Here is a 27,552-nt window from a genome sequence, read left to right on the forward strand (position 1 = left end):
AGTATTGCATACACTATTAAGTAATTAACTCTATAATTCATACGATGCAGATAACTTCACAGTTATAGAAATTCCTATTACTCTAGAAAATAGTTATTCTGCGAAAAAGTTGTATTTTGAATAAAAATGTATTTAATAATAATAATAATGACACTCAACATCATTTTCTTTTATCAAGCCACCCATTATGTGAAATAAAATTCCCTAATATGTATCATAATATGTAATAATAGAAAAGTGCATTTCTTTTTGTCACAAAGTAGCAATCGAATTGAAGATAACAAATTACAAATAGTTGAACATTGCAGTTTGACTTGTTTCTTGCATGTGTGAAATGTCTTCGTCAGTTACTGGGTGTGTGAAAACGTTTGTTTGTATTTTTACTCACAACGCATAGTCTAATAGTAAGTACTGCTGAAACACATACATTTTTAAATAAAAGTGCTTTAATTGTGTATATATTATTATTGTAGAACATGTAAATTTTTGTATAGCATTTTTACGTTTTTTATACTCAAATTTAAATGTTTTAGAGTCTCCATAAACCTTATAATACTATTTTTTTAATAAAAATACTTTGAGTACAGTGTGCGTGAGTAAACTGTACAGCGCCAATTAGAGCTCCATAGAGCCATTATTACTTGCAATCTATGTTGCCTTATAAAAAAAGAAATTGATTCAGACGCTGCATTTTCGGTTGCGATATGTCAACAAACAGCCACAATGAAGGCAAAAAGGCAACGGATTGTATATCTTTTCTGCCCCCAACTCTCTATTAAGGAGGTCTGGCACATAGTGAATTGTATGTCGAGCTTGTCTGTATGGTCAGGAGGGGCATTAACAGTGGTAAGAGCCTTTCAAGGAAGACAAGAAGTGAAACACACCATACGCTTGTCACTGAAGGCTTTTTGAGTGGTGTCCTCAGGTTGGTAGCCAAAAAGTACCAAGAGGTAATGGAAGAAGTTGTTACGAAGACCTGGTTGGTTATCAAATATCCCAAAAGGGATTACTGTTGGCAACAAGATTCCGTAAACGGATATAAGACCATAGCAAATCAAGCTGGATGCAAGGAAAAGCTATGGATTTTTTTTTTTAAATAAACACATCCAAAAACATGCTCAAAAAATTAACAAATTAAACTTTGTTTAATAAAGAATTTTCACAAAAATCCACAGCTATTCACAGAAAATTAATTTCTTTGGAAGAAAATTTATAAAATTAAATTTCAAATGTAAAATTTTCTGAAAAAAAATTCAAATATTAGATTTTTCGAGAAAAATTTCAAAAATCCATATCTATTCACAAAAAATTAAATTTTGATAAAAAATTTCAAAAATCCAGTGCAATTCACAAAAAATTCATTTGTTTTAAATTTCTAAAATTAAATTTCAAATAGTAAATAGTAAACTTTTTGATAAAAAAATTTAAATATTGAATTTTTCGCAGATAAATTTAAAAAATCTACAGCTATTCACAGACGGTTTTATTTTGAATATTACATTTCCTAGTAATAATCCAAAATTACTTAATTGTAGGGGGCGGCAGCCCCTCTAGTCGTACCCCTGAGGACGCTCCTGGGTCCCGTAGAAAGAGGAAATTCAAAATAATTATTGTTTTTAATATATTTATAATTATAATTTTTTTAAATACTCCAGATTCTCTATATATGTTGTTTCGGTCGAAGCTGACTTAATTCTTAATATCAAAAACGTAGTATGTAACTCAAGAATAATGTTGTGTAGAGCAGTGTTTTACAATCTTTACATAACTGTCGAGCCCTAATTTTATTCAATTTGTTTAACAAAATGTTTTAATCATTAAATGCTAGTTTTAGTAGTCGACATTGCCCGGAGTTATCAACAAACAATCAAACTTTACTTTAATAATATGTAAGATAACTTGTGTGTAACTCCTCGTTTTTCATCAGCACACTAACACGTAATTATTAAGCACGAGAGTACTTTTGCATAAAGACCAAAGTACTTAATTAAGCTTTAGCTTGACACATTCATTATTATAAATGAGTCCACTTCTCATATTTTATAGTATACTGTTGTATGAGTAGAGATTGGATTTTTGTAAGAGCGCGAGGAGAAGGCTGGAGCGAGACATATGGTACACCTGAATTAAGACATTTGTTAATATCAGCTGCCTATTATATGATTTAGGAGGGAAAAAATGAACTACTGCTATAAAGAAGAGCACATTCTACATTTAAAATAGCATCAGTGCGGGGTAGTTTTTATAAATATATTTAAATTCACACGTAATTATTTATTATGCATTTTTGAATCAATTTTCACCGAAGATAGGTGATAATTCTTGTTTAAGTGGGAGATGTTAACATCACCATTACCTATTAAATAATGAAGAAAAAAGAAGAAAGAATACACACATTAACTATTTTTCCTTTTCTAATCGATATAATTAGTTGTTTTTTTTCACACATCCCCTTTTTATGTATCAGTTGACCTAACCACCTACAAAATTTCATTCATTTTGACTTGCCGTTTTTACACGAATCTATACATTAACAGCTTTTTCTTTCTTCTTTATTGTAAAGTGCAAACTCGGTTGTATGTTCAATTCTTATATCATGTATCTACACTCAAAAATAACTTACGGATAGCATAAATACAGACAGACAAACTTTTCTTTGTTAATTTATAGATGTAATCTCTCACAGAGCACAAGGGCTCGAAGGAGCCTCGGTTAGAAACTATTGTTGTAGGGTCAAGGTCAGTCTCAGAGGGCATAAAAAGTCTTAATCGGTTCACTCCAAAAGAAACAGAATCTGAAAGTTGTCAGCTTATATTTGGTTTCTAATAGTGATGGGAAGATTCCAAAATAAACTCAAATGCGATTCTAGTAAAAATTCCGGATGCCAATTACGTTGGCTAATTTTGATTATTTCATATTTTAAAAAATGGTAAAAAAATATCATTTTTCTATGAGCAGCGTCCACAGGATTATGTATATGTTTTTTTTATTGTGGGAGGCTTATTTTTTTTGAATTTTTTTGAAAAAATTATATTCCAAATATTTTTTTTTTTAATTTCAAATTTATAAAAATAATTTAATATCGACAACTGTTTTTTAAAAAAAATTAATTTTTTAGGGAAAAAAAATTCAAAAATTAAATTTCTAATAAAAAATTGTGAAAAAAAAGTCACATATTTAATTTTTTGGAGAAAAATTGGAAAAAAACATATTTATTCACAGAAAATTAATTTTTTTGAAAATAAAGTAGAAAAATTAAATTAAATTTTATGAAAAAAAAAAAATTGAATTTTTTTTTAGGATAGACAAAGTCTTTGTTATTATTGATGGATTATACATTTTTTTTTGACATGAAGTGAAAAACTAGTCACTTTCTAGATCACACAAAAGATTATTACGCTACCAAAATAAAGGAATTATTGATATATTGGAAATTTTTCATAAATTAGACGGGTTTCTCCTTAAAAAAAATGAAATATTGATATTCAATAAGAAATGAGCTAATATTTCCCTTAATTAAATCTTGCAATCTTGTAGAGACACAGAATATTAAAAAATAGACATAAGATTTGTGAGCCATCACTCAATCCCTCAAAAATTAATCACTTTTACATCTTTTTTTTTTTTTTTTGGAAAAACAACTCATTTGCTCCTTTTTTTGTGCTAAAATTGATCATTGTGCTAAACTGCTTTGAATTATATACATAAAGTTTGGATTATAGTTAGATTCGACAACAGCTTTTAATGATTATTTAATTATATTTTTCGAGGGAAAATCTACCTGCAAAAGCCTTCCTTCATTAGACTCTCTTTTTGGAGGGAAAATAGTTATATACTGAAATAAATGTTATGATTACATGATCAGACAAGTGAGGGAACCAGATTCTGACAACAGTCAATTAGATGAAAGATAAATTTGGTTCAAAATTGACTGTTGAATAATCCCACTTGAATCTTGTAACAAAGGAGAAATACTTTTGCGCCAGACTGCCAAATCCTGATCTTCCATTAATACAAAAGGTTGGACGTATAATCAGTGGTGGATATTATGGGATGACTTCATCTAACAATACTCCTGAAGATCATGCCAATGTGAACGTTAAACATTCTTTGAATGTTTAAAACGACCAATATTGATGGAACACAACAATTAAGGGAATAAAATCTTCCTAAAATCTAGATTTGTCGATATAATATAGCAAAACATATGAGAAATATAAAATATGACTAATTTCTTCAAATTACCCTTGTAAAAAAATCGCTCAAAAGTCCTAGGTCTACTAATCAAGCAAAGCTTGGAACCCTGGCCTTTATTCAAGGGTTATAAAAGGTTTGATTATGTATAATGCATACATAATAAAGGGTCTTGTCTTATAATCCTTATTATATGCAATAGTTTTTTAAATGAGCGGAGATGATCTTGATTATCAATTATGTCGATATTATTATGTTTCCTGAGGCCTTGGATTAGGTTCGAACCAGAGGCATGAAAGCATAATTGTTCATGAGTTGAGTTGCAGTACTAAGGAGAACAAGTTTTGGATATCAAAACTAGTAGATGAAGAACTCGGCGTATTGAAAATGTATATCTTTCTGCGTTCTTAAATCCTTTTGATCCAACTTTTTATAGTCTTATATGAAGATATACAGTACTTTAAAATATCCACTAGTTTTAATAATTAAAGAGTTACGAAGTTACTTTTAATAGAAAAATGAAAAGAAATAAAAAATTATAAAAATTGGTTATAGTGTTGTCACGATACCAATATTTTTGTACCGGATTCAGTTATAAAATTGGTATCAATATTTCAATGCTTTGAGAAATGTTTTAAGTAGGGATGTACAGATACCCAATTTTCAGTCAATTGCTATTCCGATTTCGATACGATCCTTATAGATGATAATGATTCCTTATTATGTAGGTATAAAGGAATTTCATTGACATATTAATTAAATTGTTTACTTTTAATTAATTACGAATAGGACACAAAACTACATAAATTTACCAAACATAATTAATTGTTAATAATTTTTGTTTTTAAAGTTAATTACTCACTGTCATCAGGAGTCAATTAATTTCCGGTTGGCTCATATTAGGGAGTATGACACTCCTCCTTTGTTAGATATTCAAAGTCAGCCTCCTCTCTCTCGGCCTCTGATCTCATTTCAACTATCTCACTATACCAGCGACACTAACAATAGGCTATTTTCTATTATTTTACTGGTACGCCCCACATGAGATCAAATGGTCTTGAATAGTCTCCAGTTTCTAACGGAGATTTATATGCTTCCCATACTAGGGATTGAATTATGTATAAGCCAGTGATCGAGTTCGAACTTTCGTCTTTTTAACATACCCGGAACGAATATTGATGTCTGTAACTTGGCTCAGAAAATATGGACTCAACTTCAGTTCTGTTATAAACAATATTATTCAGCAAATATACAAAAATAAATATTCAGCGAAAAATTTACTTGATGGTTTCAGAATAAATCGCTCAACCCAACTCGTACCTTTACGGACTTTTTGAACTCAACTTAAATGTATGGGACACTAAAGATGTGGTTATTTCTAAATTGTTACTTTCAAGCAAATTTTCTGTACAAACGTACAAATTTATGTAATTTTTTTGTCCAATCCATCTCCCTTATATTTTTATTATTCTGAATGACGTCATCTAGTCTAGCCATTTTATTAATTTGTAACTGTAATTTTTCTTCAAAAATGAGATCCAAAAGGTTATCTTATCCATATAGATAATTATGGATAGGTATCGGCGGAATTGGCAGTATTTAGGCGACTCCGATAACCAATTCTGATAATTAAAAAATACATATTCTTACCAATACCCATTCCGATGCATTGGTACACTCCTGTAGCAATCCCCCCACCACCCCTCCTTTAAAAAAAAAAAAAGAATTTCTTATTTTTACTAGAAAATTTAATATTTTAAATTTAATTTACTTGTCTGTCAATTAGCTATAGCTAAAAGAATTTATCAAAAGGACCATTTTTGTTCCATTTTTGGATAGTGTCATATCAGAAATGAGTACCAGCTTCTCCAAGCCATTAAATAAAGCCATACTGAGTCTTTTTGAACTGTAGCCCTACCTTATCCCAAAAAGAAACAACAGTGACCTTCCAGAAAACATCCAAAAGTTGGGTATCTACAAAGAAGTCTTGCCAAGATTCGAAAGCTTAGAAGTGGAGCTACAGATGTGGAAATAATTTGGTAATTTGGTATTTTGTAAGTAAAGAAAAATATAGTTTTACAAGGATAATTTGAAGAAATTAGTGTTGTTTTATATTTCTCTTAAGTTTTGCTATATCGACAAATCAAGATTTTAGGAAGATTTTCTTCCCTTAATTGTTGCATTCGATCAATATTAGTAGTTTTAAATATTAAAAGAATGTTTAATGTTCATATAAGTAGTTGGTTTGATCTACAGGAGTCATGTTAGATGAAGGCATCTCATAATAACCACCACTGATTATACGTCCAACCTTCTGCATTAATGGAAGGTCAGGATTTGGCAGTTTGGTGCAAAAGTATTTCTCCATTGTTACAAAATTCAAGAGGGATTATTCAATGGTAAATTTTACCCGCATTCTCTCCTTCCTTTAATTGGTTGTTGTCAGAATATGGCTCCCTCAGATATACGATCATGTATTCATAAACTTGATTGTATTATATACATATTTTTTACTCCAAAATGACAGTCTAATGAAGGAAGGTTTTTACAGGTGGATTTTCTCTCGAAAAAGATCAAAAAAGTATCATCAAAACCTTTTTGTAATCCAGAAGCAGTACAAGAGTTTCTGAGACCACCACAAAATTTTTATCATATCTTTAAAAAGTTATGTTGTTGGTGATATCACTTATAAAATCCAAAATGGTCAAACAGATCAGTTTGTAATTTAGCAAGTAGCTACAAATAAAAGGACGAAGTAGCCACTGATTATACGTCCAACCTTTTTCATAAATGGAAATTCAGAATTTTGTAATTTGGCACAAAAGTTCAATGATATTTTTTGGGGCTCTGAAGTAATTAAGAGTCGGGGTTTGACGAATATAAAACCACCTTTTTCTTCTTTATTTCTATATCTCTCACCTCTTCGGTTCTCCTTCTGTCTCTTTCTACATCCCTCTCTCTATCTCTCACCTCTTCGGTTCTCCTTCTGTCTCTTTCTACATCCCTCTCTCTATCTCTTTTCTTCTGCCTTTATTCTTTGTTTCTATTCCCTTCTATTTATACCTGCAAAGGAAGGATCCTCTGCTAGTATCAGGGGTTTTTGCATGGTTATATTTTTGGGTGGGATTGTTTTTGAAATTTTCTTTAAAAAAAAAATCTAAAAATTAAATTTTTTTTGAAAACAATATCCAAAATTAAATTTCAAATATCAATTTTTTGGAAAAAAAAAAAATCCTGACCACAGCTATTCATCAAAATATAAATTTTTAAGGGGAAAAAAAAAATTGATGAACCACTGTTATTCAAAAAAGCTAATTTTTTTGAAAAGAACTTTGAAAAATCTACAACTGTTCACAAAAATTTCAAATATTAGATTTTTGGAAAAAAAACAACATCCAAATAACTACAACCATTAACAAAGATTTTTTTATTTTAAGTTCCAAAAGCTATTCACTAAAAATAAAATATTTTTGGGAAAAAAATTTCAAAAATATATACTATTCACGGAAAATTAAATTAAATTTCAATTATTAATTAGATTTTCTAATAAAACGCAAAAGCTCTTCAATGGGGGGGATGCACCCCTCTAGCCTTCCCCTGCGGATACCCCGGAGTATATCTATAAATTAATCCTATTTATACAAATAACTGCTGTTAATAATTTTTTCGGCTAATAAAAACTTAATAGTGTAATTTATCTAGAACCCAATTTTCTCTATATATTTTCATACCATTTTAGCAAAATAAGCAATTTTCACTCAAAAAAGAGCAAAATGAGCAGTTTTTCCAGAAAAAGGTCAAAACCAGCAATTTTTTGACTGATTGAACGATCGCACACAAATCCTAAATCTATTCATGACTCCATAAATCAGTCAATAATCATTATTTATTTTGTTCATACGTAATTTCCTCGACTTACAAACATAGTCTTTGTTGTCAGCAATAGGCATGTCTTTACATCCTGAATAATGTTTTGATAGTAATATCCTATCTAAGTAAGAAGATTTACATTTTGACTATTATATTTCACACTAAAAATAGATACAAACCAATTAAGAGATTATGAAATCCATTTGAGAGAGAGAGAGAGAACGTAGAATGAATAGTTGGATGATGTGAAAGATTGCATCAAGTGTATATATACAAAATGGATGTCAAGGTGAGTAGTTTTTTCCTCTGCGTTGACAAATCACATACACTGGTTGTTGTATACACATTTATCTTCCGATAAATAAGATACATACATATTTCTAGATTATTTTTAAATATCTGTTCTAGTGTTCCATCAGCCTGAACGACTCTATTCTGTCCTTATACTCCATAGTCTCCAAGTCATTTACCCAAATATTTACATTTTTTCCGAAAAAATTTATTATTTTGAGAATGGCAATGGATTCTTAAATTTCTTTTGTAAACAGTAGTGGATTTTTGAAACTTTTTTTGTAAACAACAGTAGGTTTGTGAATTTCTTTTCCAAAAAATTTAATTTTCTGAGATTACCTTTTGGATTTTGGAATTTTTTTCCAAAAGATTTAATTTTTGTAATTATGAGTGGTTTTTGATAGTTTTTGCAAAAAACTGTGAATTTTTTGAAATTTTCTTTGTAAACATCTGTAGATTTATGATTTTTTTGTCCAAAGATTTTTTTTTGTCCAAAAGATAATTTTTGTGAATAGCTGTGAATTTTTGATTTTTTTTTTGTAAACAGCTGTGAATTTTGTAAAAGAAAATTTCCTAAAAATTAACTTTTTAAGAATATCTATGGATTGAAAAATAAATCCAAAAATTTAATTTTTTGAGAAAATAAATGGATTTTTAAAATTTTTTCAAAAAATTTATTTTTTTGTGGATTTTTGAAATTTTTTCCTAAAAGTTCTTCAATTTTTGGATTTATTTGTTTAAAAAGTCCAAAACCAAGTCCAGCCTTAAAAAATAATAATAATAATAATCTTGTAGACGCCCTGCAGCCCATTAGCATTTTACCTAGCTATTAAAATAAATAGCAACTTTCAATCTTATAACAAATCTACAAACTTGTATTAGTGATGTATCGGACTTCCCTTGTTGCCATATTTTGTCACTGCAATAATATAAACTTTATTTTTATTTCATCTGGGATCTACATCAACTCCAGTCCAATTCATGTTTTTTTACCTTATATTAGTCTATGAAATGTTTTTTACTTGATAAAATTATTTTGAAGCCATAGAATCCAACAAAAACATTTAAGGGTTTAGTTTGTTTTAATATATTTGGAAAAGCTAGTCTCTCAGGAGGCAACTGTAACATGCAGAGTGTAGGTTATCCTGAGAGCTACCCAAAGATTTTGGTAAAACTCAAATATTATCTTATTTTTGATAAATAAGCAGTAAACAGTTAGTAACTACTTTATTGTTGTAGTTACCATGAACAACCCTTTGGAATCGGTCCTAGGACTGACAAAATTAATCAAAATCAAATTGCAGGCTTTGTACAATATTTGTACAAGGTATTGGCCGAAGCGGCAGTTTTTGTGTGCACTAGGGACTTTATTGAGAATACTTGATTATTTCTGTATAACTAATTTTGCAACAAACTCCATGAATTAACCATTTTAACCGACTTGGTAATGTAAAATTTGTATTATATAGCATAAGTAAAAATTATACAGTGGTGTCATATGAGGGCACTATAATAAGCTTTGATATACATATAGAGTGTTTTTACGTGACAATTTTTATCTCAATGAAAACCGTTATTACAGTAATGTGAAGAAAAATAGTAAACTATTTCATGTCAAAATGGAAACAATAAATAGAAGGATTTAAATCTTACTGTCTAAAAAATAATATCGCTTAATTGCATAGTTTTAATATATACTAACGGTAGTAACCGGCATTGCCCTGAGTAATTAGGCGTCCGCTAAAAGACATTTATTGCTTTAATAATAGAGAAGTAAACTTCCCTGGAAATCCTTTAGCGTTACTCTTCTTTGATGATTTCAAGACGTACCAATTTGTGTTCAAACTCAGTCCATTACCAATTTTTTTTTTTTTTTTTTTTTCTGTTCGGTCTCGATTGATTTTTCTAGACGGATTTGTACCAATTTTCCAGTCCAAACCGCAGTCTCACTTTATGCACTGATTGTTTTGGTATCACATTGTAGACCTATTTTCATTCGGTATCACTTTATGGACCAATTTTTTTCCCGCCTAAATTTATGGACCGATTTTTTTCTGTCTTAAATGTTATGAGAGACCTTTTTATTTTCTAGATCAACTGTCATTCATTTTTTTCAAAAAAATATACCGAATTAGTTCGGTCCAACAAAAAAATATAATGGTCTCAGACCAGTCTAGGATCTTCAAACAAAAACCCAACAACTATATAAATTTCATTTGATGATTTCAATACACATTACGTGTGTTATAGCTCACACGTAACTAATCAATATCTTATCAATTCATGTGTATTCTGTCCTCAAAAATGAAAAAATAAGAAGAAGAATTGTGGAAATAATGAACTTTTTTTCAAAAAAAAATAATTTTTGAAATTTTTTTCCAATAAAATTAATTATTGAAATTTAAATTCAAAAATTTAAATTTTTGGATTTAAAAAATAGAGATACAAAACCAACGCCCCTGTTTAAAAGCTAGTAACTAGGTAATTTCAGATGCTATAGTTATCATAAAAGACCAATAAGGACCCGTCTTAGTACTGACACATTTGATTACGACTGGACTGAATTCTTATTCGTTTTTTCAGAACGATCAAATACTAATATATTCTCTGAAAATATAAATGATGTCAGCATAAATACCTCCACAAAAGCTGGCGTAATCTCAAGTCGATAACAAGCTCCTCAATAAAAAATGAACACTCTATATACATGCATAGCCATGGATGGTTCATTCATTCATATTACTGCACTCCTTTGTAGGGCTGAATTGAATGTCTAAGCCTTCATGAAAACCTATGTTACGACAGGGTATAGGTATATGTCAAGTACCCACACGAGAGAGCGTCTGCATAGAGCGTTGAAACATTACTTAACAAAATAATATGAGAGATTTCTCTAATATTATATTAAATGTTATTGTATTAATGGTACATTCAGCATTGACACATTGTTGTTAGCCTTCTGCGTTTCTTGGTAAAATAAAATAAGGATGACATTAAAAAAAGTACTTCTACTCCGACTGGGTAAGTACTTTTATAATCACGCAACTCCGTGATCTTACTCATTGCCAGTAGTAGGTCTGACTAATGGGTTTTTTGCCAAAAAATATGTACATAAATATTGTTCTAATTATAAAAAAGACTTGGTACATGTCGTTTTCTTCACTTATGAGTTGAGGAAGCAAAAAAAGTATGAATAATTATAATAAAACTCTGCATGATGAAAAATGCGTGCATTTTTCAGAGTACATAAACGTTCCCAGTAGTGTGTTGAATGAAAGAGAGAGAGGAAAAAAGAAAAGAAAAGAAGGGGAAATGTCTTCTTCTTGCATAGCATAGCATGCTCTGCTGGAGTAGTAGTAGTGAGTGCCCTCCTGCTAAAAGGAAAAGGAGAGTGTGTGTGGTATGTTATTATTATTTGTTGATGTTTTCGTCATTGGGCGGCTATGAAAACAAAAATATTTCGGGATTTCTATTTTTATGAGTGCTTCAGTACATAAACTTTGAGTTAAATGTGTTGTTATAATTGTATTATTAAATCATAAATGAACACCTCTTAGGATATGGAACGAGTACGGATGGTCGAACTCATCAACAAAGGAGAATGTTCTATGTAAATTTACCAAGTGGATCCTCAACGGGAGAAGACTTTGATACCCCTCCAGAATCTCCAACTCCAGTACCACCTCCGAGGATCCGTCGTAGACTCGGAGCGCAGAAACTTAAAATAGATCCACATGTGAATGATATCCTTTTTCCTGTTGCGTCAAATGGAGGAGGAGACGAATCGGATGAGCAAGGGAGTACTCATCAAACTCTACTTCAGGTAATTATTCCTTCATTAACTAACATCATTGGTATTTGGTTGAATTAAACGGTTTTATAAATAATTATCTACATTTGTGTAATTTAGGGCTACATGACACTTATCACCAGGGGCTTTCGTAATCCAAAGAACCGCTGGTTTGCATATGATCGCCGCTCTGGAAAATTAAAGTATTATGATCATGAATCAAATTGTCATGGCAATAAAGAAGTTTTGGGAGAAATTGACGTACATTCCGCTACATTTAAATATGATGTACAAATGGATCGCCACGGAGAATTCACGATATGGTAGGACAATATAAAATATAATTATGTCTATGATGGAATTATAAAGAATCATATTTCACTCCTTACTTTATTATCTAGTCCTCCTCTATATAGTTTCAATTCGGCTTATAATGTGCAGGCATAATACATCATTCATTAATAAGAAAAGATATTAGAATTCAATCACCTTATTATTTCTTATTTTTGTTTAAAGAAGGGGGAAATCTATATCATGATGTTGACATCCTTTGTAATGACTATATAGTCTAATATACTCACGTTTTATTATACATATATAAATGTTAAATGTATTAAGGCTTACCGTGATTAAGTACTTATATACTTAATGCACATTTAATCAGCTCATCAAAACTACTAAAATGATTTGTCATTTATTCGTCATCACAATCTATATATTGTTCTAGCAGTAAATCTGTTAAATCTATTATTTTGGCCTATTTCTTTCAAATCTAAGTAAGCCAAGAATTTGAATAATTTTTGTTATTTAAATATTCATCTAAATATATATGTATTATTAAACTACCAAATGACTTGTTCGGGTGATCACACTGTACATATGTGGCGCGTCAACCATAAAATCAATCTTAAACAAAAATCAAGGAAATGAATAAAAATCCCCATAACATCCCAATTAATTTTTTTACTTCAAATATACATACAGTTCATTATTTCATAGACATATTTGAGTAAATTATTGCATTTGTAGTCGAATTTGTGGGAAGGGTTAAGATGCTCAAAACTTTTAGGTATATTTGATGTAAGAGATATATATTGTCCCCAACATGTGGCCCCCTTTAATAAAAATATATCCATTTGTCATTCTTTTATTGTGAAGATCCATTTTAGATACTTTAAGTTGAACTTTTGATACACTCTAAGGCTTAATAAGAATAATTTGTTGCTATAAATTGTCAAAAGCTCGCTATAAAATATAAATGTTACCCACAATAAAAAACAAAACAATTAAGCTTGCTTTTGTGATGACGGGCCACATATATCATGGCTTCAGTAGATAGGATGGCCATGTCCCTCCCCCCCTTCCTCCTCAGATTTAACATATTTATTATGTAACTACTTAAAATGAAGACACATTAGTAATATGTTTAATATATAAAAATGCGGATAAGGGAATCGAATATTGACTTTTGAAATTTGCAGATAATTCTAAGTTGCATAATAAATATGCACAAATATATACATATGTGCGATAATTTTACAATTTGCGATGTCTTTACAACTTGCAAATTGTACAAATTGCAATTTATTCGTCTCCAACTGGATTATTTAATTACCACATTGGTCATTCAAATATCTACCTATTAATTGATACAATCATTTCATTTTGATTCATTAAGTTTCGTGGCTATTACCACGTGGTAATTATGTGATAATTATAAGTAATATAACTGTTAGCATTTCAAGTCTATAATGTGCCACAGAATACTTATATCCTGGCAATTTTTATTAAAATAGTCAAAAATGACACCACAAACATATTGATCATCCATGGAATATTCAATAATTGCATGATCCATATTCCAAGTAATGTAAATCCTTCATTTAAAATTATTTTTTGGCTGGAACTTGTACAATTTCCTCATACAATTTTCAACTTGTACACAACATATACTAGATTGGGGAAAAAGTAATTTCGTATTTTTTTGCTTTATTTCAATTCTTTATTAGAAGTGTTACAATCATCCGATTTAAGCTAAGTATGCTCCGTTCTGTTTTGATAACTTGTTACCATCGAGATTCCAACGTCATAATGCCCTTCTCATAGAATCCCTTATCCCTATTGGCAAAAAGACGGGACAACCAATTTTCTCAGGCATCTATTCAGGCAAATTTGTTCCCCCAAGTGCATTGGCCATAGACAGAACAGGTGGTAGTCACTTGGTGGCGGGTTCGGACTGTATGGTAGATGCATAAGAACTTCCCATCCGAGCTTCCGAAGCCTCTGGCCCTCCATCAAAGATGTATGCGGCTTGGCATTGTCTTGATGGTGTCTTGTTTTCTCCTATTCACCAATGCTGGCCACTTCTGTTCTATTGCCAGCTCCAAACACTCGAGTTATTCATAGTAGACAGTAGATTTGAGTGAAAAAAATCAAGTACCATATTCTTCACTATTGCTGTATCAGTATCCAATACGCTTGAACCATTGTTGTGCAACACGAACCGAAAGAGTATTGCCCCGTATAGATTGCAAATTGTCTTGGTTACTTTCGATGCGTTTTTCTCTTTGAGGTAGTAAACTTTTAAAATATGGCGAATTCCTTCCTATGAGATCTCCATACTAGACACACGATAATTTTCAAATGAACCAGCCAAGTGCAATACTGTCCAAAAATACATTTGTAGTATACACTCACACCTTTACAATAACTTATCGGATGATCCGATGTGACCAATAATGAACAAAATACAAGCATATTTAGTTATAAAAGAAGGGGCTGGAAATAAGAAATTATTTTCCCCCCAATTTAATATAAACGATATTTTCCCTGTTTTCCAGTGATTTTTTAAGAATATCCCATTTTAGCTTTTGATTTTCCAGCGATTGATGCGTCAATTGTGCGGATAGGGATCGTGATAAGATTAAGATTTACTCGTTTACATGTAGCAAGTGAAAGAACGTTAGCCATCATAGATGCTTATTTAAAGGTCCTCCATAACGTTCTTGAAGTAGCTGTTATCAAAAAATAATTTGAAGCAATTATTCATTCATAGTTTTTTTTAAAAGGTTATCAAAAAAAAAAAAATTAAATATTCACAATGAATAAGAAATATCAAACATATAAAAATGAAAATATGCTCAAATAAAACAAATCGACCCTAGAAATTAATGAATAATAAATAAAAGGTCGTATTTTTAAGAGTTCAATATACAGTTTTTGTAGTCCAAAAATATAAATTGGTAAAATAGCCTGTCTTATTTGGCATAAATGAACAAAAAAAAGTGTATTTCATATAAATATAAATATATATATATACTTGGTAATAAAAAAAAGGAGATTTGAGTAGTCAAAAAGAAAAGAAACGTCAAAATAAGTGCGCGTAATACGTGATACAAAAAGAGAATTTCCATTTATTTTTCTTAATCAAATAAAAATCCTGTAACTGGATTCAAATCGATGATTTTAGAGAAACAACATTAAAATTTCCCTTCTTTCGATATTTTGCAGATTTTCAAATCAAAACGCGTCGATAAAGGTCCATTTTTTTGGACGTTTGATGGTTATTTTCTTGTTCACATGAATAAAATAAAAAATATCCGGCGATATCAAATTCCCATCTTTTGTCATTACGATACACCCTAATATATATACATATATTGTAAAATTTTTATAACTCTACATTCCACAACTTAAAAAAACCGATAACTTAGCATCCCACTCATCTCGACACATTTATTAAACTTCTAATATAGCGAGTTATTGAGAGTAAGAAAGATTGCTATTATAATTTGACGTAATATATTTTGTTTAACCCATATTTAACTGATGACACAACATTTGCCTGATGAGAATATCCACTATTCTACCTTATAAGTAGTTAAGAGTGGATGTGCATTCCTGATTAGGCGTCAGTACAAAAGTCTACGGGAAGGAAACAATCTATAAAGACAAATAAATAAATTAATAATAATAGGTTTTTTGATTCTAAATAAAGTTTATGCATATATGTGGCCCGTCAACACAAAAGTAAACAAGAATCATTTTTATCAAAATGGAGTATGGATTGTAGACATTTGTATGTAGTACCTTCTGTCAGAAAGTACCCGGAATTGTTCAATAAAACACAAATTTCAAATTAAATCATTAAAATTTATTTTGTTGCCTTCAAAGTAATTTCCATGGTATATAAAATACATATGCCAACGTTTTTTCCAGTCCTTGAAACATTTTTTATAGGCACTTTTTGGTATGACCTTTAGCTCCTTCCACGAATTTGTTTTATGGATTCGATAGACTCAAAAAGGGGTTCCGTGGAATAGAAATTTAAGTTTAAGGAACAAAAAAAAGTCACGCGGAGCTAAAGCAGATAAATACGGGGGTTGATCGATAGTATTTATTGCGTCTTTGGCTTTAAATTCGCTCTCAATCATGGCTCTGTGCGATGTCGTGTTATCGTCGAGTTGTTCTTCAATAATTCTGGCTGTTTTTGATGTAGTTTTTTAGGCAAACACCTTTGTACACCCAAATAGTACTCCTTATTGTCCCTTTGGAACGAATTCACGATGCACCAGACCGCAGTTATAAAAGAAAACAATGAGCATCTCCTTGGCTTTTGACTTAACGGCCCTCCTTGTACGCTTTGTACTACTCATATGCACGGGTTTCGATAAAACTGATTCACTTAAAGCTTTTTCTAACATTTTCATCACGACAGCACATGAAATTTCTTTCACAACACATAATTTAAGGCAAACTCTTTCGTTCATTGTAAAAACGTGGAGGACTAGTGAGGTAAACCAACTTATCCAGCTGTCGCAAGCAAACTGGTATAATGAAAGACAGTGCTGCCAACATGTAAAAAAATGTATGCCCCTCCAGCAATTTAAATTAAGTATTTCCTGTATTTTTTTGACGGAATGCATTCTTCGACACATAATTACCGTCTATTTCTATAAACAAATTATTTTGATTAATCCTTTACAGGTAGCGTTTCTCAAAGTGGCTGCCACGGCACACTCGGGTTCCCCCCCAAAAATTATGTATTTTGACATGTAATTACAAAAAAATTCTGGCATTTCATCAATAAATACAGGGCGTGGATTCACAAATGAGAAAATTTTAAAAGCTGTTTTCACTTCTACATATTTTTATTCTGTGCCATTTTTATGGCAAACTTTTGAAGTAAAAGTTAGTAACACTTTTATTCAACATGTTCCCCTCTAAACTTTCAAACGACCCTCATAGCCTCATTATCTATCGGGTTATATTATTGTGTGTCTCCGTGCAATCGACACGGAGACACTCAATAATATTTGGTTAATATCAAAAGGATTTTGGATTGTTTCTTATACAGTTTTGTCAAGTGAATCTGATGAGCATATTTTCAATAGCATAGATCTCAGGTTTGCCAAGATTTGTTTGAAGTATGTTATATGTAGGTGTAATAACCTTCTGATGAGTTCAAAGTTTTTCATATTTACCTCAATAATGATAAGGATATTAAAACTCCTACATCTCATTATTAATTTCGAATATTGAAAGCGATTTTTTTGTGTTACATGTTACATTGTAACTTTATTTATTATGAATTCTATGGGAGTAACAGTTATTATTGTTTGAGAATGTTTTGTATATTCTTTTATCTAAAGACACTCTTTCTTCCTCCTTCTTCTTCTCCTAAAACATTGCTAATGATAAAAAATATGTTATCCGCTTGAATTTTGTAAATATTTAGATAAGTCTCTGGCCTTTCAACTATGTAGTTTTATTTCCAAACGTGACAAATGTTTCTTGTATTATCTATATAAAATAGAGTTTGTGTGTGTGTGTTTCCTTTATTGGTGCTCACCTAGGAGGCTGAATTTATTCATAGGTACCTCTTTTGAACCTGGTCAGGCCAAGACGGGGTCCATATTCTATACCCAAAATACAAAAATTGTTTTTTGGAGCACAAGGAAATTAGATAGGGATTTGTGTTATAAATAAAAAAGTGACTGGTGTTTCAAAAAATATATATACGAATAAGAACGTTTTCAAAATTTGTTCAATATAAAAAAAGTTATGAGCAAAAAAAAAAAAAGAAATCTGTGAAAATTACAGTTTCTTTTTTTTTTTTTTTTGTAAGAATACCATCTCAATGGTGGTCAAGGCTGCTGGTTTTGAAGAGAGGCCATTTTGTACTCAAAAGCATCAACAATCCCATATGGAGCGTTGTAGGAGTTTTCTTAATTACCTCAAACATTATGGCAACTAGGGGATTTATTCTCTGATGAAGAATTTACTGAATGATAGTTACTTCACAAATAAATCATCTAAAATTAATAGTCGAAGTATATGGCAATACAAAAATAAAATAGTTGTATATATAATATATCGATTGCTTGTTCTGGAATGGGTCTCTATATTTGAAAGGTTGGGAACCACTGTTTTATGCATTTTTTGGGGCTGAGAGGGGAGCTCCTAATTTTGCAAGAATGTTTGAGTCTACAATTTTTTTAAACATATCTTTTTTAGAAAATAAATTTTTTGATAATCTTGATAACGTCCAGGAAGACCAGAGGATGCACATCGGAGTTCTGTTGAGTCATCACTGATCTAAAAGAAAACAATTTTACTATGTTTATTCATGATGCTCTCCAAGGTTTTAGTTATGTTATTCATGATCCCGTGGATTAAAAAGTTTTAGAAACACACTGGTATAGAATAGATAAAGTATTCTTTTCATAAGCTTGAAAGAGGAATATGTTATGTATTCGTTTATATTTTTTTAAACAGACTATTTGAAAAATGAAATAATATTTATTTTTAAAAAATTATTTAATATAATTTAGAAATACAAGCCGTATAAAATGAATATTAATAGGATTTACAATGTAAATATCATTTGTAGATAAACCTTTACATATATATATTTATGGAAAGAAAATATAATATATAGTTATTTTTATGACAGTAATTATTTGACGGAAGTATTTTTTTTAAAATTCATTTGTTTGAATGTACAGGGTCATGCAGTACAATCATAACAAACTTTGATCTCATCCGAACCTGAGCAAATGCATTGGGACGTATTTTTTGGTTTGATTTAATAGTATGGAAGATAATAGCATATTGATTTTCAATATGACTTCCATGGCCCTCAATGACTGCTTTAAATCTTCTACGGAGGGATCATTTTACATCATACAGCAAAATATTAATCTTAAATAAACGGTCCCAGAGTTCGTAATATTGATTAGGGTTATGACCAAATAATGGTTTTAGCATTATTAGATCTTTTAAATATACACAGTTATGAACAGAGTTACCACAGTTACTTGGAAAAAGTAGTCCGACTACTGATTAATGACTACTCCTTCAACAAATAACTAAGTTACTTTACTGACAACTTGATTTTCAAAGTAAGTAAGTTAAAATACGAGTTACTTTATTAGTTATATTCAACAGATGAAAATTATTTCCTGATATTGCAAAACTGATAGAGATTCTGAAGGTCATAGGTTGACCTCAGGTAGTCCATGACTTCCTTTTCTGTAGGTAAGTCTCATCAATCTCTCTCTCAAAAGCGAAAAAAACCCATCTCACCTTGGTTGGCAGATGTGGTGACAAACATGCTCTCTAATCAATTAGAACAATATAGCTTGCCGTAGTTACGTAGCCATCATCACCACCATGACAGATAATGCTGATTTCTGTAGAGTGGTTTGGTGTATGCGCTGTATGTCAAAGAAACAGGTGCGTTATGCTTCCCTGGGATGGTTAATGGTCTAAGTGTCATTAGACTATCAAAAGGGGAGAGGATACTTTCGAAGGAAAATAAAAAAAAATATTAATGTACCATGAACTGATAAGTAAAGTTAATCTCAATACTGTTTTGGAAATAGACGCGCATTAGATTACTTGCTACTGCAAAAAAGTATTAGGATTAGAGTAATGCGTTACTAAGTAACGCGTTAGTGGAATCACTGGTTATGAAAACTTATCTAGCCTAGCTTTCCATTTTTCTTTGTGTTGCACTTTTACAAGGAATATACGCCTACGGAATTTTTCAAAACTATATTAGGTCATGTGGTACTATTTAAAGCCGTTAGTATTAATGACATTTTATCCTATTTCATCTCCTACCTGTCAATCTTTGCATTTATATGAATTTATGAAGTAAAAATGATAGTAATTATTTTACTTCATTAAAAAAAAAATCTGACCGTAAACTTTTCGAGAGTTAGTTTGAATTACATGATCTGGACTAATTGCACCAATTAGAAATGGTTGAATAATAGGGGATCAGATGGTACTAGTTATGACCTTATTATGCATTTTAGTATATAGATTTTAGTTATAGAGTTTTTTAGACATGTATATTCTTGGTATTTATATGTTTGATATATCGTATAAGAAATCTTTTAATCATATTTGAAAAGGGATTATTTCTTCATTGAATTATTTCTACGTCAGTTTTATTATCCCTCCGTCTTACCTCTACTGCATGCTTGATAACCTTTATTGAAGGAAAATGAATAAACCACGTATGTAGAGAGATACTTTCTCTATTTATTTTTTTAAACATCGCTGGGAATTAATAGAGTTATATAAAATATGACCTGGCGGTATTTAAAAAAAAAAAAAAAAACAGTCGAAAAATGACATTGAAACCCTGCAATTTGACAGAATGTTTCGAAGGAGAGTAGCTATGATAGGAAAGAAATGAACAGAAGTCCCACTCCGTATCTAGCAAGGACATAGACAGGAATTAATCCGCTGTTATTCCTCATTTCAACTCCCTGTCCAACACGAATTTGGACTTATAACTCCCCAAGAAATCCGGTATTCAAGAGCACAGTCTGCCCTCTGTTTGTAAAACCTATTATCCACATCTGAAGAACCACTGTTTTTTTGTTATTGTAAAAGCTATTTAGATTAACTAAGTAGCTTATTACAAGGTGGTGCATTGAAATCTGAACACTTACTATTTCAATAATTAATTAAGGTTGAGTGATTGAAATTAATCAATATTTCGATAGATTAGAGCATACACAATCAGTTACAAAACAAAACAAATCTGAGCTCTTTAGCATACACACAAGTCGAGAAAATGACACGTGAACGCGATCGACGAATATTCATTAGCATAATTCAAGCAGTTGGGCGTCTCCAGGACCACCGTTTACACCGTCAGTAAGTCCAACACGTTGGAGAGGAAGAAAGACACTGTCAAAAAGAGGAAAACTGGACCCGAAGGAGTCGAAGAAAACAACCCTAGCCAATCCTCTCTAGTCCATGAGGGCCCATGCTAGAGATCTTGTGGTTTCACACCAGACTGTCCAGAGAGCCTTGAAAAAAGTGGGTGGTAAAAGCCTTGTGAGTGTGGAGATGCCACTTTAGACACCAACAAGAAAAGAAACCCATTTCTTCCGTTGAAAAACACTTTTGAGTTCTTTTTGACACTTTTGGCCCCTCTACAACCCTGATGCCAACCTCCTCTACCACACTCTTTGGGTGCATGTTGAGAGAAAGGCCTTCGGCGTCCGTTATCCAAACACAGAAGTTGTCGATGCCATTGTCAGACAGTACTTGGACGCCCTGGCAGATGACTTCATCTATAGTGGGTAATAGGTCTTCCACCGCCGCCTGAAAGCCATAATTTCCTCTAAGGACGGCAACATTAATAATTAAGAGAGCTTAGATACACATCTATTTATTGTACTTATTTTGTTAAAATTATATTGTTAATTAATAAATTATATCTTGTTCAAGTTCCAAATTCAAAGTTTTCAGATTTTAATGGACCACTCGGTACATCAGGGAGCACTAGATACAGTGCACCCTGTAACTGTTTTTCATACGTTCATAAATTTAATATATATTATTAAAGTAAATTGTGTCTGTTCTCAGACGCCTAATAGCTCTAAGCAATGCCAGGTTCTTCCCTCTAGTATTGAAAATTTACAGAAAGGCAACCCAGGAATGAATCTATTATAACTAGCATTTACTTCATTATTATCGAAGGAGAAAAAGTATCAACACGAATCCTCTTCAGACTGTCTTATATACATATATATTGAGAGCTATAAAAATGTTATGAAACACCTTGGAGAGGGGTTCATTGTATATATCAAATACTCATCATCTTTGTTCCTTGTAAGAAGTTTGTTTATCTAATATATATATATGTACATAGCACATAATTTACCTAATAACACCACAAGTAGTATTTGTATTGCCTATAAAAAAACTCTTGATAAATTCCTTTCATCAAATGAATTTCCCAAATAATGGATGTTCTACTTAATTAATCTCCATTCATTCTTACTTCTTAGTAGATTGAGTACCTAGGATTCGAGAGAAATTACATACTGTGTAGGTAAATTAATGTGACTCTTATTGTGTACTTACAAAAAAGAATGTGATGATGATTTTCATTCTTTCAACCTCTCAATCGGTTCTAAGTGTAACAATATATTCATGTGCAAAAACTTTAACATTTGAGGGAGACTCAGTGGTGGCTCCCTTTGACTCTTCAACTTTATATTTTTATCACTTTATTCATTTAGAGAAGTTACATACAAAAAAACATATATATAATTAAGCATTCTAGCTTAAAATTAATTCTCTAAACCAAAGTCAAACATCTTGAAAATATTGTTCTTTATGATGTTATTAATCAATCCATTTTGAGTCAAACGTTCATTCTAAAAAAATCAAACGTATATATATAAAAAAAGGATCCCATTTATCCAGGTGGAGAATAACAGGCTTCTTGTTGTTAATCTTTAAACTGGACCTCTTTTCATATTTCTTGAAGTAGTTCATTAAAACTTCAATCATCCTTGTTAATTGGTTTTCTGACTTTGCCTACAATATCAGAGTGATATGTTCAGCATACATATCAATTATATGTTTTGACGTTCCAAAATCAACTCCTAAACCAGAGAACTTCTTTCTTATGGAATCCTCAAGATCTTTAGGGCCAGCAGTATAAAATAGTGGAGTGGAAAGACAACCAGGGCGACAACTTTTTAAAAAAAACTATTGGATCACTTTCCAAATCACCTAATGCAATAGTCTACGTACCATTGAATAGGATAGCTCTAATTGAGTTGAAAAATTTTCTAGAAAGGAGTTTATTTATTCTTCTCAAAATATGTCCATGTAAAATGGTATCAAAGGCCTTGGTCAAGTCAATTGCAATTATTGCACCCCTCACTTTTGTACACTCTCAATTTCAGCTTGAATATTTATCGGATTTGTCGGAAATCATCCTCCCCTTCAGGAATCATTTCTGTTCCAGACCAAGCTTATAATTCAAAATTCATTTGATCTTTAAGTACAATAAATTAAAATTTATCCACCACCGAGAAGACCACCCAAATTGTGGATACCTATATCTTGTAAATAAAGTATTTTGTAATAAAAACAATATATTTTGATATAGGAAAAGTTATGTGTATGTATACTACTAGTATGAGCCTACCCGTTCTACGGACGCACATGGTATGAAAATCAAAATTGTGATGTGATGTCAATAAACTAACCTACTCCTAAATTGCCTAAAGTGAAGATCGCTTAATACAAGCATCAACAACAAAACAACTTTAAAATTACTTGATATCCAAATAATTTAGTATCTTGTATAATATCCAGTACTTATGGGTCATAGGTACTTCAAAATATTACCCAAATAATATGTCAAATTAGTTATACAATGTCACTATTTAGTTTTATTGAATAGATTACATTCTTATAAGTGTTCATTTGAATTGCAGCAATCCAAGGGAAATTAACTGGTTAATGCAATCTCCCCTTCATGTTAGTACCTGAAAAATTATTAAGCAGATTGAATTATCATAAGTGTTCATCCAAGAGTAATTAACTAGCCAATGCAATCTCCCCTTCTAATTTTTAATAGTAGAATGAAGAATAAAAACAGTTGCTAGGCAGAATAAAACGGAGGGGGAGTGTGTATATGTATAGAGTTTTATAAAAATTGTATGTAAAAATGAATGAAATCTAGTGAGCGCTTAGGTCAACTCATAAACATCTATACTATAAAAAGAGATTCAAATTATATGACCTGCCGGTATGTAAACATAAAAGAAATCGAAAATGAACGTGACCACCCTGACAATTTGAAGAATGTTTGGGAAGAGAACAGCAGCGAAGCAGTCATGACGTTTAATTAATTTCGCTGCTAGAAAACAAACACTAACCCTACCCAGTATCTAGGACTGATACAGGCTGGAATTACAGGGATATCGATCATTAATTATACTCCAAGTCCAACAAGGATTTACATTTATAATTCCAAACCAAATCCTTATAGTTACTTTTCGTCTTTGATGCACTATCGATTATTTTCATTTTGAAAAATAATAATGATGACAGCTTTGATAAATAAAAAGTTCTTTTTAGAAAGTGTAAAAAAAAAAAAAAAAGAGTATTCAAATAAATATCATATTTTTTATTTCCTGACTATTAAAAAAGTTTGTTGCGAGTGCTCTTTCTTCTTTTTTGTTCATTCTTTAATAGGTTGTCGTAGTGTTAACTTCTTCCTCTAAAGTAAGCATTATCCCCTATTGTTGGTGTAAATTCTTTTAAAAATGTATAATAAAATACATTCATATTAATTTAAATATGATTTCTCTCCAATAATACTATTTTAAATGTAGAAGTTTCTCCTTTTCAAAGCAGTAATTCATTTTCTTCCCTCAAAAACATTACCCACGCCTTCTCCTCGCGCTCTTTTTTATTTCAGTCCTTAACTAAAAAAAATATGAGTTGAGGACTCATTTTTTACAACGAGGGTGTAGTACTACAACTCAATGCAGTACTTTAGTCTCTAGACTAAAGTACTCCCTGGCTCATTACTTCCTATTAATAAAATTCTTAAGCAGTTATTAATATTATTTCATTCTTGAAGAGAGAACATCAAAGTATTGAGGTACTACGTGTGAGTGTGCTCATGAAAGACGGTGAGTTTCACACAGATGATTTCTTAGGGAGTTATCCTTTATATAATTATAGCAAAGTTTATCTGTTCGTCGACTCTTAATAACTTTGGGCAATGCGGCTAGTATTAAATAATATAATTGATTACATTAATAAGGATTTGGTAATTACATTAATCTATTTATGCAACAGATTTAAGCGCGTTAATTTTAAATTATAGAACAAAACATTAACAAATGAGTGCCATCACGATATATTAATTAAAATCACAAATATTGTGCAGAAGCGAACAAAATGGAAGGTGGAGACAAGTCACAGTAAAACATCGATTTGTAAGGGCCACTCTACTCTTTTTCTAATAAGGGCCACACTATTCTTCATATGTTCAATAATTATTAAGACACTTGAAATAATTAATCTAGGCATGTATACTTCAAAAGTATCTCATTCTATGAAAGAAACTCCTCAATTAAATATATTTTTTATTTTATAATATGCCTCATTCAAAATATACAACATAATTGTTTTTTTAAGAACTAGGATATTTCATTAATATCATTCTTAAAAATTTAGAGGAAAGGAACCTATTAAAAATAGGAATTATGAGTAAACTTAATGAATTTTCTTTTAAAATACATTATAAGTAAAGCTTTAAACCAAGTAGCAAAACGCGACCGTTAGCCTGAGAAAATAGTATGGTCAGTATTTTTCATATTTTTTAAATAGATGTCGTTTTTCCTATGTATTCATTCATTTATTTATACTGAAGACGGTAGCACGTGTTTTTTGTTTATCAATATCTTATATTATATCATACTCAAGTCTTTAAAAATTTATATATTTAGTTAATTATATTATTAAAATTATTACTATTAAAAAAATAAAAAAATAAGGAAACTGGTTGTTAATTTAATTAAATCGGAACTTCATATAAGTGGCAGCGTCTATTGTGATGATCCGTTATTACGGCCCTCTGCTCCCAAGCAAGCTAGCTTAAACTCATGTGTCTTGGTTACCAAAGCAGACAATAGAATGTTTAGTTTTGTTATGGACTATGTGTGCTTTACAATTTGATCTTCTTAAAGGGGACTTATCTGCCCCTCATAAACCATCAATAACCTTAGTGTCTGATTTACTCCAAATGATGGTCAAATTTAAGAGAGCCATGCTCTTCATCCTCCGAGAATTATATCCATATTTTGAAATTAGTATAAATATTAAACGTCTGGCATCTTTTTTCGGATGGGAGGTTCGAGCAAGGAGAATGGTATCTAGAGGAGATAAAATTGCACATCAATATGCCTGAAGGCATAACTTTTGCTCAAATTCGCAAATTTGTGAATATCATCTTTGAAGATTACGATGCAATATCGCTATCGCTATTGCAGGGTGAGTAATATACACTTCAAAATATCATTTATATTATAAGGACCCAATTCCTTCGTATCTCCTTAGATAAGTGAGTTTTGACCTCAATCTTTCCTTGAAGTGATCCACTCCCTCCCATAATCCCATGGTAAAACTGGGCACCGAAAGCAAAGATCCAGAAGATATATTGCCAGATAAGTGGTTGTAAATGAAGATCCTCTTACAAGCTATATATAAAGAATTTTCTAGGGAAAATTGACCTTAAATGCGATCTTATTTCAGAAGCTTCTGATACATGCGCCTGAATAATGTCCTAATATAAATTCAAATTACTAATAAATACATTAAATAGTCACGAACGAGATATATAAGTGAATAAAAATGAAAGGAACACACCATTCATAGCAAACCACTTAAGAAATAAATAAAATTGTCAATTTTCGATATATTGTTTCAATTATTTTATATTATCATTGCAGACTAAATAGTTTTACATCTTCACGAGAAGATCCTCTCCGATGGCGATGCATGTGTGAAGTGAGTATCTTCCCATTAAATGATCCTAAAACACAAGGGCAAATAACAGTTTGACAGCAACATGTTGACGAGAAGGAACGCAAATTCAACCATAAACTTTATTTCTTTTCATTTATTATGGAGTTTACATATATTCTTCATCTGAAGTATACTCTAAAATTTTAATATATTCCGAATTCAATAACGGCCTTTTCTGTAGCTTCGTCGTGAAGGTTCCATCATTATCTGTCACATGTAGTCCCAGGGTCCATTTCCCCTCTTTTCCGTCTAAAGCAAGGGTAGGCAACCTTTGAGACAAAGAGTACCAACTTTAACAACATTTCTAATCAATGAGTGTGCCACAATCAGCAATAATGGTAAAAAACACACACAAACTAAGGAATATGTTCTAATTTGCGCGTGCCAGTGAATATACGTCTGCGTGTCAGCATTGACACGTGTGCCATAGGTTGCCCACCCCTAGTCTAAAGAAACGAACATTCGCTTTGCAGACCAGTATTGAGCTGTCCCAACATCCGATTTAACATCATGAATTCCCATAAATTTATCCACCT

The 27,552-nt window shown here is 31.1% G+C and overlaps 1 protein-coding gene across 3 annotated transcripts in view; it reads left to right on the forward strand.

Annotated features, from left to right (window-relative positions):
• The window catches only part of LOC121128356 (TBC1 domain family member 2B), a 263,354-nt gene that overhangs the window by 64,293 nt on the left and 171,509 nt on the right, over positions 1–27,552 (forward strand). For 2 of the 3 annotated variants that reach the window (XM_071892911.1, XM_071892913.1), the window contains exons 2-3: positions 11,913–12,178; positions 12,266–12,468. In XM_071892911.1, the coding sequence (XP_071749012.1) occupies positions 11,913–12,178; positions 12,266–12,468 (469 nt within the window). Of the gene's footprint in view, positions 1–11,273; positions 11,377–11,912; positions 12,179–12,265; positions 12,469–27,552 lie in introns of those variants that run through there. The other variant, XM_071892912.1, reaches the window with a different exon arrangement.

Source organism: Lepeophtheirus salmonis, chromosome 13 (genome assembly GCF_016086655.4).
Source record: "Lepeophtheirus salmonis chromosome 13, UVic_Lsal_1.4, whole genome shotgun sequence".
NCBI lineage: Eukaryota > Metazoa > Arthropoda > Copepoda > Siphonostomatoida > Caligidae > Lepeophtheirus > Lepeophtheirus salmonis.